The 15,041-nt window shown below is 43.0% G+C and overlaps 1 protein-coding gene across 5 annotated transcripts; it reads left to right on the top strand.

Annotated features, from left to right (window-relative positions):
- The first annotated feature begins 1,028 nt into the window (after positions 1-1,028).
- CISD1 (CDGSH iron sulfur domain 1) lies at positions 1,029-14,115 on the top strand. 5 transcript variants are annotated; one of them, XM_030951334.1, is made up of 5 exons: positions 1,090-1,135; positions 5,839-6,100; positions 6,818-7,023; positions 11,281-11,398; positions 13,274-14,115. In XM_030951334.1, the coding sequence occupies exons 2-4, from the start codon at positions 6,028-6,030 to the stop codon at positions 11,368-11,370; spliced, it is 369 nt and encodes a 122-aa protein (XP_030807194.1). In that variant the 5' UTR covers positions 1,090-1,135; positions 5,839-6,027; the 3' UTR covers positions 11,371-11,398; positions 13,274-14,115. The 5 variants fall into 5 exon arrangements, 4 of the variants coding, with proteins under 4 accessions (XP_030807197.1, XP_030807196.1, XP_030807194.1 ...); XM_030951335.1 differs by having other exon boundaries at positions 13,271-14,115; XM_030951337.1 differs by lacking the exon at positions 5,839-6,100 and having other exon boundaries at positions 1,029-1,135.
- The last annotated feature ends 926 nt before the right edge of the window (positions 14,116-15,041 follow it).

The following is a 15,041-nucleotide window of genomic DNA, read 5'->3' as shown; positions in this document are numbered from 1 at the left end:
CCGAGTGAGGAACTGGCCGTGTCAGTGTCTAGAGAACACAGAGGTGAGGAAGAGGAACGTGACCGTGTGAAGCTTCAGAACTGCATACAAGGAAAAGGTGTGTCATATTCATGATGGTGTGTGAGAGAAGAAGTAGGCGTGGGGGTTGAAAAGTCTGTTGAACAGGTCATAGAATCATTAAAGTTGAAAGAGACCTCTAAGACCGAGTCAGTGCGGAAAAATCACGCAGAGTCCTTTGGGGCACACACCCACAGGGTTTTCTCTCTCAAGGTTTGGGAGGACACAGCCCCTTTTACCCTGAACTCCCGGCTGCACCTTGCCCTCTTCCTTTCCCCATGGACTGAGGTACTAGGAAGGTGCAGCCTTCCCGAATCGCCTAGCACATATTGTCCCCTCATATGTGTAATTTTCCCCCAAAGTTCAGAAACTCAGGCTTGTGCCTACCCATTTGTTTCAGAGTGAGACTGTCTGGGCTGTATAACAAACCTGTGGCTTTAAGTTGGTAGAGACATTAAGACGCATTTCAGAGACATTAACACCCATACCTTCACCCATGGAAGTATTTTGTAAAGATGTAAGTGTACATCTTTCCTATCAGGTCCAACCATAAACGAGCTCCTAGAGTAACGAGTCTTTAATCAGGTATAGAACTTGGATAATACTTCTTTATTGTATAGTAATTCTCACATCAATACCCAAGTTTATGAGGTTTGAGGCTGGATATCCACTCGGTGGATATCACTTTTCAGCTTCATCTTTCCACAACTACACAGGAGAGGGCTCATACAGCGATCTGCCCTAAGCAGATCTGTTTTGCAGAGCTGTTGGGTACTGACAGCACCACAAACAGAAGCAAGAAGAGCCAGTGTCTGCACAGCGGTGCCAAACACCCATTTTACAGCTGCAGAGGCCTCCCGGAGAGCCCTGTGCCTGGCGCCAGGCCGGTGACAGCGCTGGTCCGCTCCTCCCTCCTCCTGTCCCCAGCGCCGTCCCGTCACCTCCACCTGCGCCCCGGCCCCCGTCCCGCCGGGCGGCCTTTAAGGGGCGGCCCCGCGGCCATCTTGGGCAGTGGCGCGTGCGCGGCGCGGAGCGGCAGCAGGAGCGATGGGGCCGGGACAGAACTGCGCCGTGCGGGGTATGGCTGGCCGGGAGCTGGAGGTGTGAGCGGAGCGGAGGGGCGGGGCAGGGCCGGGGGCCCGGGTCCGGAACCGCGGCCGGGCGGGACGGGATGGGATGGGGGGCGCCGCTCGGGGGCTGGCTGCGCCTGGCGCCCCGTGCCCCGTCGGACCCCCGGGACAAGATGGCGGGCTGCCCGCCGCCGTGCCCGCGGGATGCGGTGCGTCTGGAAGCGGCCTTGGGATCCGCTGGTCAATAAAACGCCTGCTGCGGTCAGCGAGGGGGGAACGCGCTGTGGTGGCTCGGCCTGAGGGGTCCCCCAGTCCCACCCCACCGCCGTGTGAGGGCCCGGAGCCGCCGAGCTCCGCGCCGGGCCCTTGCGGGTGCTCCGGCCCTCACAGCGGGCTCGGCCGCCCGCCGGGTTTTATCTGTAGTGAGGACAGCCCGTTTCAGACACCGCTGTTTATTTTTGTCGTTCCACCTGTTTAAGTGAAAATTTCGTGAAAACGTGTAAGTGTCAGAGGTTTTGTCTGGCTCTCAGTGCCCGCTACTGTACAGTAGAGGTAACGGTGACATTTGCGCTGTGTAATGATTGACCTGAACCGCGCCTGAGATTGCGTTGAGGGTTTTGAATGCTGTTGCACAACCAGACAGGATGAAAGAGTTGGGCCGGGTGGAGGATAGAATAGACTAGAAAGATTAATCACCTAATTTTCTCTAAAAAATGAGCTTTACGTGCGTGACTGGTTTCCACTTGCAAAGCTGCTCATGGTTTATGTCCTTGATTTAGCGGGCAGATGGTTCGTTTGTTTTTTTTTTTTTTTTTTTTTTTTTTGAGGGGTGGGGGAGGGTGGAAGCTGCTGATACAGAGGATAGTGGCAAAGACGTTGGTCTAAAATGGGCTATAGCGGTGGAAGGCTATGCTTATTAAAATAATCAAATCACTGCGGATCACTTGGTAATAACTTGCATCCAGGTTGTATTCCCAACGGCAGCTTGCTGTCATTTATAATCTTGCAAGAATTAGAACAGTTCCTAGACACTGGGAATTAAGCAGAAAATCTTTGTGGAGATGGGAGAAGAACATGCTCCTAAACAAACTGAAAATATTCTCATTAGCTGACAAAAGCATAGGTGCAGCTGATGGCATTAGTCTGTAGGGCCCTCTGTTTGGGAGGAGACAGCATTAGGTTTTTGTGATTTCTGAAGAGATTAAATTTGATCAGTGCCTTGTGACTGGCAGCTTACAGTTCTTCCTCCAGCTGGCATGTGTCTCAGGCTGATGAGTACTGAAAATCATTTATTCTGTACTGATAACTAGATCCCAGAAACTTGCTGTATTTTTGTGAGATTTAATTCATGGTAGCAGTTAGGGGATTTAATTGCTTCTGTGCATGTGTGCCCTTTGGAAGGCAGTGAGTAGCACAGCTAATGCTTTTGGTCTGAGAGGTGTGCTTGTTTGCAGGTGTGACCCCACACCAACCACAGATCTGATCATGGTGTCATGCCTTTTACTGCTTATTGGTGAAATCCAGCAATCTTTTCCCTCATGTGGCCTCTTTACCATACATTTTCAGTTAAATTGAACGTGCCAGTCATAATCTCATTTTTTTGTGGATGCTATGGAGTGGTAGAAGTGATTTTGTTGGCTTTGACTGCTTGACTTTTACTGTTAGGCTTTTTGTGTATCCAGTTATCTTGGATGACTCTTCAGTAAGTGAGTATCATGTGTTTTTCCATCATTGGCTTTTATTGTGGGCAGTGGCACTACTGGACTGTCATGAACAACTCTTGCACAATAATAGTATCTTCACTGGCAGCAAAATGAGGACAAAAGTGCTTGAAAGTTACAAGCACTTCTGGAGACATAAAATACAGTTTTTCATGTCAGGTGTTATTACTCTGTGACTTTTGAATAACAAATATTTTCTAAGCAGCAGAGGTAACTTGGACTAACTTTGTCAGGGTGTAGCTCTCCCCCATATTGTTGATAGCTGCTAGAATGTAAATTGATCTGGATTGTTAAGAAGGATGGTGGTGGAGGCAAGACCACTTCACTTTCTTAGTCCACTTCTCAGTGCAGTTGGTTAATGTGTTTTCTGTGAATGGAGTGTCTCAGAGCTCTCTAGCAGATCCAAAAACTCCCTCTGTAGCGTAGATCTGGAAACATCCAGAGCAATGTTCGAGATGTTTAGAGAAAGAAGAGAGGAGAAACTTTGATCTAAATCTCTTTCATTAGGATATGTCCAACGAATACAGAAGAGAATAAATCCCTGTCAGTGTCTTATTGCCACTCTTGTCTGTGATTTTTTTGTTTACTTCTGTGCACTGCCTTCTCTCCTGGGGCTCCATTCTTTGAATTTGTTTCCTTCTTTCCATCTCTCTTGCTGTCTCTTCTCTGCTTTGTGTTTTAATTTTTTTTGAGTTTTATCTGAAATTTTTTCCACTGTTTAGTGCTTAAAATGCAAAACCAATTTTTTTCTGCCATGTTACACAGACCTGTTTTGTCTTGTCTTGTAACACTCTGGTTTGGTATTATACCAGAATTGGGAGTTCTTTAATAATAACTTTTAATAATAACTCAAAAGTTGTTCCTACTGCTTTTTATTTTAAGAAGAAATAAAAACCCCTTGACACTCCACATCAGTGTCACTCTGTTAAGAGATGCCTCATGCATGACCTTAGGAGTTTGGCAGCAAACTGTTGAATTGGCACCCGAGGTCTTTTGAAACAGTTCAGAGTATTTAAAAATAAAAGTGTTCTTCTTCCACATGTATTTTGTGGTTAACTTCGTTAGAAAGATTAAATGGGTGTTCCAGTTTTTCCAGATCTGTGTTAAACAAGACAAAACTTACTGCCTCTGAAATCCTGTAGGATGATTTACCAGAGAGTCTATTGAATAAATTAAAATATTCTTCTGAATTTTCATTATATTTATTAAGGCAATTCTGGAATGAAAAGAATAAGACTGCTTTAAATGTTTTGATTTAACGCATTATTGGTTGATATAATTTTCCATCCCAGAAGGGGAAAAGTGAAGTGGCTCCAGGGAAGCCACTACCTGGAAAAAAGTAATACAGTAGAAATTCCTCTACTATAAGAGCATTCCTCTACTATAAGAAAAATACCTGAAGCTGTTGATATGTATCCATATAAGCTATTGATATGTATACAACTTGCCTGTGTGTGTGAAGGATGACTCTGGCCCTTGGGAGAAGAGGCACAGGATCACTACAAGATGAGATGGCAATTCAGTTTGTGATCTCTGCTTGCTGGGCTGGATCTGATGTGCACAGTTATGGGGATGGCCCCAGGGATGTCAGAGGGATCTGGGCTGGCTGCAGATGTGCAGAAAAACTCTCATGAATGTGCTGCTGAATTTTGGTACAGACTTCTCTTGCTTGTAGTGAGTCACGGAAATATTACAATTTTTTTTCCTCTTCTTATTTGCTCAGTTGTCTTGGACTTTTGGATAGGTACAAGTAAAGATCAGCTTCTTTAAGGTGCAGTACCTTAAAGGGTGCTTCAGTTAGAGGAGATGCCTGTGGTCTTCATTAAAGTCACTCTTTCCCCTTGGATTTCACAAGGTATATGGTCCCCCTGTGCCATGATCACTTACTGAAAGTGTAGGTGCAGGTTTGGACCTTGGGCAGTGCGCCGGTAGCAGCTTGGGCAATCCTTGCAATTGCTACTTCCCTGAAAGCCACACAATGAGCAGCCCTAGATCTGCTTTTGCTGCAGGAGCTGCACTTGGCATTTCATTGGGGTCACCTCCAAGTTGTCAGAGCCAGCAGGCCCCTGAGCTTGCTGAGCTCCTCCTCCCAGCCACACCCCAGGGCAGGGCTGCTGCAGTGGTTTTCCTTGGGAGAGCTGCTGTCTTGGATTTAAACTGTAGTTGTCCTTTTCATTATTTGGGCTGTTGTGCTAAATTAAAGCAGATTTTCATAGAATCCGTTCTAAATTTTAATTTCCTCACTTCTTTATCAAAGTTAATGCATTATTCTGGGGAATAAAGGTTGAGAACTCACTGGATGGATACAAAACACAGCATTCACAACATGATCTCTGGGGCTCTTATTGTTTTAAGGAGTTGGGGAGCAGGGAAACATGCCTGCCCTAAATTCTTCCATGTTAAAGATGATTTTCTGTATTTTAGTGTCACCTTACTGTTACAGGAAGGGTTTGTTATTCATTAGCATGGGAGGTCTCAGTGTATGTTGGTCTCTTCTGTGTCATTTACTAAGAAAATGAACTCTGAAGCATCTCTGCATCTTTTACTCCTTTAGTAAGACTCTAAAGGAGTGCCTGCCTTCCCAGGTCTGACAGGGCTGCAGACACTGTACAGACCTGTCTAATTCCACATACTGCTGCAGCCAGACACCTCTGGATCAGTTTGATACCTGTCAGTGTTTTAGCTGAGGAAAGAGCTTGGATATAGATTTTAGGAAAGTCTATGGGACAGGGACAGAAAACCTTGATATTTTTAGTGCAAGCTCTCAGTGGAAATACAGCAAGTCAGATCATGGAAAGTAGCAAGAACTAATAAAGTTTTTTGTTTCTTCCTAGACTTGGGCATATTGATGTCTCTTGCTCCACAGGTGCCATCTAACTTGGCGTCTTACAAATCCAATTAAAACATAGAAGGAGAGGAGACAGTTCTAATTTTATGAAGTTCTGTAAATGTGCTAAAAGTGAAATTCCTGTTTATTTGTCTGTAAACAGAACTTGCAGTACATGCGTATGTAGGAGTGCTGGATAGAAAGCAAAGAAAGAGCAGCCACTTGTTACTCTGAGAGGAAACAACCGGACCTGGTGCTGCAACCTGAACCTTTGAGCCAAAGTCCAGCTTATTTTCATGAAGCAGAGAGAAAACAGTAGAACCACAAAAAAGTAGGAAAACCTCTTGCAGGAATGGACACTGTGCTAAGACAGACTTCAAAAATTTGCCCGATAAAGGGAGGAAATTTGAGGATGATGAGTTGTGGTAAGAGGATTTTTTAAATGAAAGTTGTCTCGCAGAGATTAGGATTTAATCTAGTTAAAATAACCATGTGCTATGATTCTTAAATATAATCTTTTTGGATCCTTGTTCTTTCTTCTATACTGTGGTAGGGATTTAATCTTAAGATGGCTTTTGTTACAGGTGGTAGTATATTTAATAATTTCCCCATTGCCAAACAACTGGTTTTAGTTCTTTTAGTTACAAGATGGATTTTATTAAAAGCTACTCAGTGCCCATGCCTTTTTTGGATTGAAACCTAGTTTTGGGTTGTTAGCACTGACTGTTCTTCTTTAGTGACTTTCTTGGAACTGAAACAAACACAGGTTTTTTGCTGCTACACCTAGTTTAATATGCTGAACTTTGAAATAATGTACTACTGATGGTAATATCAGGGTTTGCTAAGTAGAAAAGTTAAAAACAAAACCAAGCCATGAAAACACTGCCAGGTTAATTCTCACCCTTGTGTAGAAAGGATTTGGGTGAAGTAGAACTCTGATAATAGAAAAGAGCATTTTGACTAGATGATTGTCAAAGGAAAATACTCTTTCAAGGTAGAGAATTACTACTACAGAATAAAAACATCTGTTGGAGAGTAAAGAGGTGTTGCTGCAAGTATGAAAACATTTACTGCTGAGTAGTTTTAATAGAATGTTGTGGTGAAAACCTGACAGTCTCTTGTTTTTTCTTCTTTTATTCTAGCTGAATGGGTTGCTGCAGTCTCCATAGCTGCTGGAGCAGCTGCTCTTGGATATCTAGCTTACAAAGCACTTCTTTGTAAAGACAAATCCTCCAAAGCAATGGTGAATCCAAATATCCAGAAGGATAACCCCAAAGTAGTCCATGCCTTTGATATGGAAGATCTGGGAGACAAGGCTGTGTACTGTCGTTGTTGGAGGTCTAAGAAGGTAAGAGAAGAGGGAATGGGTCCAGTGTTGTTCATAAATTATTAAATCTTCCAGCTAAACTATTTTAAAACTGCTTTATTTAGAGCAAACTAAGCTCTTTTCACCTAAATGGTTCTGCACAGAGATGTAGCAATATTCTCATCTATAGAATGATGCACATTTGTTCTGAGGCTCAGAGTAAAGCCTGCAGATCAGTGCTAATAGTGGGCAAAATGTTCCTGTAGCTCTGAAGAAGATATCTTGAAAAGAGAGCAACTGTCTGGAGCATGATCATGAGTGACAGATGCCATTTTGAGTACTACCTGTGCTGATACTGAGGCTTATCCAAAACCATTGGCCTGTTGGCAGTAGGAGCTCAGGAAACACAGTCTGTGAGGATCTTAAACACCTCTTTTTGGAGAAAGTTGGAAGCTTAGTCAGAAAGTACTTGCTAGTAGTACGTGGTGTATGCCATGCAATCACAGTGGCATGCTTTAAGCTTTATTTTTGCGCAGTTAAAAGTCTGGCCTAAATATTGGTCCAGCTTGCTTGCATGTGAAGTTGGGTTGCTTCAGTTGCCTTAAGCTAGTGATAACCAAGCCTCTCAATAACAGTACCTCAGATTTAAATCTGATCTTAGGGGTGTGTGACACCTGAGATGTATATACTTTATCTATAAAGGTAGTTCTGGGATCTGTAATGAGAGAAAGTAGATTGCATAGTTAATCCTGTCCATTTACCACTGGTGCACATTTAAAAGCTTTTTTAGGAGGTGCCAGTGTATCAAGTCTGAAATAATACAGACCTTCAGAGCCAGATAACTGCCTTGAAATTCAGCTCTCTCTCCTCCCAGGAGGTGAATACTCAGATTCTCAAGTCTTAGACATTGGTCTCATCAGGCCAAACTCAGCAATTTCCAGCTGCTGTAACTTTGGGTTCTTGCTCTTGTCAGATCTGACTTCATTACCTTGCAGGTATCTCAGGAGCTTACACATTCGTACCTGAATTGGGTTTTACAGTGTAACTGTGCTAAGGATTAAACAGCATTGTGATTTGATGCTGAAAGTCTTGGGGAGGTGCCCTTGTCTTCTTTATTCTGTCTGGAGTCTGAACTGAAAAAACCCTACTTGAGCCCTGGTGTTTGTGCTTTCTCCTTCCTATTCAGTCTTCTAAACAGAAATGGAAGATAGTGTCTGATACTGCTGGCTGCATTGCAGCTCCTGCCAATTGTTTGCTGTTGTTTGATGTTGCCCTTCTTTTGGTGTGAAATAAGAACCTTAAGAAGTATGTTTTGGATATGTTTAAGGGATATTGGCAGTTTAGGAACATAATTGCCCTACTGAGTTAAAAACAAAGTAGATGAGGCTATAATGAGTATATTCTGAGAGTTCTGATCTGAAAGGTCTTGTAAAGGCATTTAGGAGGTCAGTGGAAATTTTGGAAGGTATTTGTTTCCTTTTATTGCTGTTTAATGGGAAGTGTTTTAGTCAACATGTTCCACCTGAAAGGCTGTAGTTTCCAGTTTTGTTGCCTTCCTCTTGCCTTCATGGGCTGACCTTGCAGCATGAGTTGCATAACATGCAAACCCTTTAATAGGGTTTGTGTACTTCTCATATTTGTTATTGTGAAACAGTAATAAAGTACATCATTCTTACGTGCTTGTCATAGTTGCAACTTGTCAGCTAGCCTTATCTGGCTTTCACAGTTCTCAAACTGTTTAAATTTTTAATTAGATGGTGTCAGAATGTGGAATGTGTGTGCTTTCAATGCAGGGAATTACGGTTACTTCAAATGCATTAGGTATCTGTCATGTTGTTGTTAAATAGGTGCATCTCAAGGCTAGCAGAAATGTCCTTTCGTGTCACTCTGTGCACTTCTCCTGAGATTCAGGCTCACCTGTGGCATGAGGCTGTTGGTAGAAGCAGTAGCATTAGGAGCCACAGGATGTTTCTGTTGCACTGATGGTGTGCATGCACTTACAGCTGGCCCCACATGGTGCTCCTCTATATGGAATAACAAAGCAGTTGGACTACACCAGACTATTTTAGAGTAACTCTTGAAAAAAGAGCAGTTGTTTCTGTTTGGGTTTTTTTTTTCTGAAAAAGTGTACTTAAAAAGCTTTTTGCTGGTCAAAGTCTTTGTGTAATGTATGTGTTTTAAAAAACCAAACATGGTATATTGAAATAAGTTTGTCTTGGCATGTAATTATCTGTTAATAATAAATGGGTGGTTCTTTAAATGACCCTTTTCTATTCAGTGTTGTGCTCTGCAGGCACTTCATAGTTGTCCAGTTTAGTGAAAAACCCAGTGCTCAAACTTAGCAACATAGAGACAAGAGTTTTGTCTTTTAAACTGAAATTAAGGTTAGAACACTTGTTTTCTTACTTGTCTTCATTTTTAGGTGTGAGTTGGGGGAGTGGGAAATTTAATTTGCTGTCTTTTTACAATGACATGCAGCTTCTGTGTCTTCCAGAGAAGTGTTAGCCCCCAGGTTGTGGGTTGAGGAATACTGCTGCAGAGTATCAGCAGAAATAGTGATAGATAATCCAAACATGTTCAGTGTCAAGGGAAATCAGCTGAACTGTCCAGATCACCCCTGGGGTTTGAGCTGTGACCACTATTGCTGCTAGCCTGCTTTATTTTTAATCAGGGATGAACACATTGTGTCAGGCCCAATATCCTTCTCTGCAGTGTCTGGTCTTTGAGGTGACCAAGTGGGTGCTCTGGGAAAGTGATGTTTGGTTTGGTGTTTGTCCCTGAGAAGCTCAAGTCCAGTGTAGCAGCCCCTGGCAGCCAGAGTTCTGAGAGCAGCTGACCAGCAGAATGAGTGCAGAGCAGTCACTGTTGGCAGCTGTAAAAGATGTCTGCATGCTATTTGAACCTAGCAATCCCACCTTTTTTGTTGCTTGAAAACCTGAAGTGGTGATGTTGTAGCTGGACTTTGGGCTGCCTCCTTGGAGCTTGTGAGATGATAATGTCTGATGGAAGCTGTGTCATTGCATCTGTGAAGACCAATGGATTGTGATATTAAATGGGAAAACAACTGGCCCAGGAACATCTGTTGAAATGTGGTCAATGTCCCAGTAACATACATTGCTGTTTGCTGAGATTTTGTCCAAGTGTCTGTCGCTACTTATTCATTGAGTCACAAATGACTGATGGGATGAGAAGGTTTCTCCATGAATCAGCTTATATGAGCATTCTCTGAATTTCAGGTTTCTTTATTCAGAAATATTGCATGCCATTTTTAGCCTGGGTTTTGACATTTCATTACTGTGAAAAGCCGGAAGAAACCCCTACACCTCATCTCTCTCCTTCCCTCCCAATACTATCCTCCAGACAAGGTGGTGTTATTTTTAAAGCTCTGTATATTGTTTCACTGTGTTGGTTTTTAGCAGTACTTTGAAATCTTTTATTCTAATGAAGCATGGGTGGTAGGGTATTAATGTTTTTCAAAGGCTGTGACTGAAGCAGGAACATTGAGCTCAGTGGAACATTGAGTCTCACTCACTGATGGTACTGCAGGAGAACAGTCCTGTTGCAGAGGCAACAGCTGAGTAATGCCCAACTTTCAACCCCATTACTTCTAAGCAAACAAAATTGTAACTGCATGCAAAATACCAGTGTGTGATTTCTGTGATGATCTCCAGTTTCCTGTGCAGAGCGGGTGTAGTCCTGAAAATGCATCCTTGAGAAGTGATGGGATCCAACCTCACTCTTACTGCCTCAGAATGTCTTTCAACTCTTCCATGTGCTAAGAGCTTCCCGGGAGCAGTAGTTATCACTTCTCTGGGATCTGGGCAGTTAGGGCTGTCTAAAGGAGTCCCTGTAATTCTTGCTCTGACCAGCCTGTTCTAGGGTGGGGTTTGTTTGGGGTTTTTTAATGGAACAAATATTTCTTTAAATTACTTTCAACTGATGTGGCTCTTAAAGGCAGCACTGAGGAGGTGTGGGGCAAGGTTGAGAGTAAGATACTCCAGGTAGGTCACAGCTGAAGGTCTGCTCAGGCTGTAGTTTTCTCCTGCTCACCTGAGGCAGGAACACCAAAGAGTGGAGTTTGATGGCTGCTGTTTGAGAGCAAGCCTCTTGTCTGCTCTACACTAATAAGGATAAAGCTAGCATTCAGCCAAAACTCAGGGAGACCTGAGATGCTGGCATAAAAGTTGTGGTCTGTGGTTTCAGTGGATTTAATGAGAAGATGTCTAATAAACTTTCAGCCTAGGTTCTCAGTTCTAACTGTGGATGTCCTTTAGATGTGTTTATTCTTTCTTTTTTCAGTTCCCACTGTGTGATGGCTCTCACACAAAGCACAACGAGGAAACTGGCGACAACGTTGGGCCTCTGATCATCAAGAGGAAGGAGGCGTAGAGTGGACAGTAGAAGCTCCAGAATCAATGTCTGACAAATCCTCTGTTCTCTTGTAATTGGGGGAAATCCACAAATTCTTTGTCATATCACTGAAGACTTCCCATTTAGTATATACATCAGGCTTCAGCATGTATATTTTCTCTGGTACTTGTTGTCTTTCAATCACTACAATGCATAATTTACTAAGTAGTCATGTTTTAAAATTTTTGTCCTGTAAAATGTGTGTACCCTCTCACTAGTGTGAAACTAAAATGAGACACAGAATGTACTTCATCAGGAAATAGGTATTAAATTATTTTCAAATACATGTATATCGAAAGATAGATAATAAAATCCTGGAGAGGTTCAGAGGTAGATAGATATCCATGTAAAAGGCAGTGGCAGGGAAGAAATCACAGTGCCATCATAATCTCTAATTGTGCTGCATTTTCTGCAGTTGTCACATTTGTCCTGTTACGCTACAGTGCTGTATGGCTTCTGTAAAGGAACAAATTCAAATTGCTAGCTATGAACAGACAACAGTAAAGGCTGAAAGATGGGGCTAGAGGGCAACTTTACCTTTGATTTTACAGCAGCATTGAAACTTGACCCTACTTCTATTTGGTATCAAGAAAACACTATCCAAACTGCAGACCTGTATTTAGAGTAGGATTAGGGAAATAGTCTCTAGAGATTTCTTAATAGGTGAATGAAATGACACAAAGTGCTCCAGGAGTGATGGGCAGGGGAGGTGGCAGGGTTTTTATTGCTGTTAGAGAAAGCCTTACTTTCACTTGCATTCTTTCAGTGAAGCCAACTTCCCCAGACCACAGGATGCTTCTGTGGGGTGGCTATGCTGATTAATTCCAGAAGCTAAAATAAAAACTAAAACCCCCCCACCTGTCATCACTATCTGCTTCACCATTGCACTGGCTGGTTCTGGAAAGCTTTTCCCACTGAGAAGGGAGGAGGCATACCTTTCTTAATATGTGGCCTTAGGCTCTATGTGTCTTAACTCCTGCCTCCCTGGGCTGCTAATGTGGTTCAGCTGATTTTACCAAAAAACCCTGGCATGGATGAAGAAAGGCTTTGAAAACAGATAGAAACAAGAAGGGAGGGAAGGATGAGACAGAGAGAGCTCTTACCCTCCTTACCCATGGCACTTGTCTTGTTTGGCATGGTTGCATTAGTGGCTGTCACGTTGGTTTCCTTAAATAGCTTTGATTTGTTAACATGCATGTAAGTACAAAGCAAAACCCAAAGAGTGGGGCAGCAGGGGGCAGTTTTGTACTGCCCAGTCCATGAGTGTAACTGTGGCCTGCATAAGATTGAGCTCTGAATGTCCTCGGACAGACACTACCTCAGGGCTACATGAAAGGCCTTGTTAGGAAGCTGACATTTTATCCTGGACCCTTAAGGATTCTTCCGATGATCAGGGCAGGAGAGTTCTGGTTGTTTTATTTTTTTAAGGTTGGTACAGCTTGTTAAAACTGAAGATGTTTTGCATAGTCTCTGTGTGAGGCTTTCAGAGGCTGAGGTCTTGGCCAACTGGTCTGGATTTGGGCAGAAGTCCCAGAATGTAAAGAAGGAGGCACAGGTAGAGAAAGGTGGAGTGTCAGAGTAAGAGCACTACTGTCCAAGAGACCTCTTGACCTGAAAGAAGTTGCAGTAAAACATGTTAGTTTGTCTTTTCTGTCTGAGTGTAAAGACTTGATATTTTTTACTTTGCTGAGTACTGATGCATATGGAAAGTTGTTTTAACCTTAAATTATCAAATACATTTTATCCAAAGCAAAGTAACTTCTGTATTATTAGAATATGACAGTGGATATTTCTGTATTTTTGTCAAATATACATTTGAGCTCATCTTAATCTCAAGGTTGTAAAGTCTGTGTTCTCATGGCTATGCTCTTTCTTTTAGTAGAGCTGTACAGTGCTGCTGTAGTCATGAACCTGTGTGTGGAGTGGATTTTCCTTCTGAGACTCCTTTTCCTGTCAACATCAAAGCCTGGCTGCTCCTGAAGGAATAGAAATTCAGTGTTAATGGTCTGAGAAATGAAGTCCTGAGGTTTCAGATAAGTCTCCTGAGTCATAAAACTATTTTGTGGAGTTTGCCAATAAAATATTTCCGGGAGTTTGGGCGTCAGGGAAGTGGGCCCTGTGGGAAGTTTTTATTCCTGAGAAGCTGAGTCTCTGTTGATTTACATCCTGGTGACTTGTTTTGGAGACGTGTTGCATTTCTAAATGTTGGTTTGAGTGTTCAGATCTTAATTAGAGGCACATACAATTCCTGTACTGTACCTTATTTATGCAAGCTGTTCAAACGTGATGATGAGAAGAGAGTCTTGGATTTGAGGAAACAGACTTAACCAAGCAGTCTCAGTGAGCATCACAGAGAACACTTCATTTTTTCTCTTAGTACCATAATAGGTACTAAGGTACCATAATAGGCACTGCATTCTAATGGCCAGAGTGCTTGACTGTTCCAGTGTTTTCCTAAGTCTTGTTGTTTAGTGCTTTCCTCAAATAATCTCTAGAGTATGAAGTGCATTGGTTACATTTCTACCAGTTTTAACCATAAATTTAACCACATGATTCAAATGTGCAATTTTGACCTCAGATTGAAACTCCTAATAGAAATCCTTCAAAAATTAAAGCAGAGAAAAATCCCTGCTGCAGGGTGAAACTATTTCTGCTCCTCGTTATTTTCAGCTTGCAAGTGTTTGTTGGGAAGGTCAGGCAATTAAAGTACTGATTCTTGAGTAATTGAGTGTGACTCATTGAAGTAGTGTGAATGTCAGGTATTTGAGTGCTTCTGCAGTCAGGATCCTTGAAGGAGGGAGGCTATCAGTTACAGGTATTTCCTGCAGGTTTCACTGGAGCACTCTCAGTCTGCAGGCTGAGGGGGCAGTGGAGCCATAAGCCAGCACTGCAGCTCCGCTGGATGGAAACAGAGGCCACGTGTTGTAGTTTGACCCCGGCCAAATGCCAGGCATCCACAAAAGCCATTCACTCACCCTCTCTTGCTCTCAGCTGGGCAGAGGGGAGGGAAAAAAAATTAATGAAGGGCTCATGAGTTGAGATGACAACTGGGAGAAAAGAGTCTAAGGGAAAAACAGGTTGAAATTTAAAGGTATAAAGTAAATTTATGATTAACAGAGTCAGAGGAGGAAGTAAATAATGAGAAGTAAAATAAGCCTTTAAAACACCTTTTTTTTTTTTCCCCAGCCCCTCCCTCCTTCCCACTGACAGTAGAGGGAGACAGGGTGTGAGAGTTTTGGTCAGTTTGTCACTGGACATCATCTTCTGTTTGCTCAGGGAGAGGAGCATTTCCTCTGCTGTTCTGTGGGGTGCCTCCCATGTGAGACAGTTCTCTGTGAATTTCTCTAGCATGGCTCTAATCTCATGAGCAGCAGTCTTGCCAAAACTGCTACCACATGAGTCCATCCCATGGGCAAACAGTCATCCCAAAACTGCTGTGGTGTGGGTCACTTGTCCATGGGGTGCAGTCCTCTAAGAATAGGCTGCTCTAGTTGGGAAGCAAGGGCCCTCAATCTTTGGAAGCAGAAGCCCTCTCTCTCCATTCAGGTCTCCCACTAGATCACAGCTTTCTCTGGCATCCACCTCTGTGAGTGTGAGCACTTCTCCCACAGGCTGTGAGTGGATCTCTGCATCCCCCATGGACTTCATGG

This window comes from Camarhynchus parvulus, chromosome 6 (genome assembly GCF_901933205.1).
Source record: "Camarhynchus parvulus chromosome 6, STF_HiC, whole genome shotgun sequence".
Taxonomy (NCBI): Eukaryota; Metazoa; Chordata; class Aves; order Passeriformes; family Thraupidae; genus Camarhynchus; species Camarhynchus parvulus.
The sequence above is the reverse complement of the archived record's forward strand: the minus strand, read 5'-3'. Positions and strand labels throughout refer to the sequence as shown.

Coding starts and splice junctions, on each gene's coding strand:
- CISD1 (XM_030951334.1), top strand. CDS start 6,028: ATGGACACTGTGCTAAGACAGACTTCAAAAATTTGCCCGATAAAGGGA. Junction 6,101..6,817: donor TTTGAGGATGATGAGTTGTG/GTAAGAGGATTT, acceptor CTTTTATTCTAG/CTGAATGGGTTGCTGCAGTC. Junction 7,024..11,280: donor GTTGTTGGAGGTCTAAGAAG/GTAAGAGAAGAG, acceptor TTCTTTTTTCAG/TTCCCACTGTGTGATGGCTC.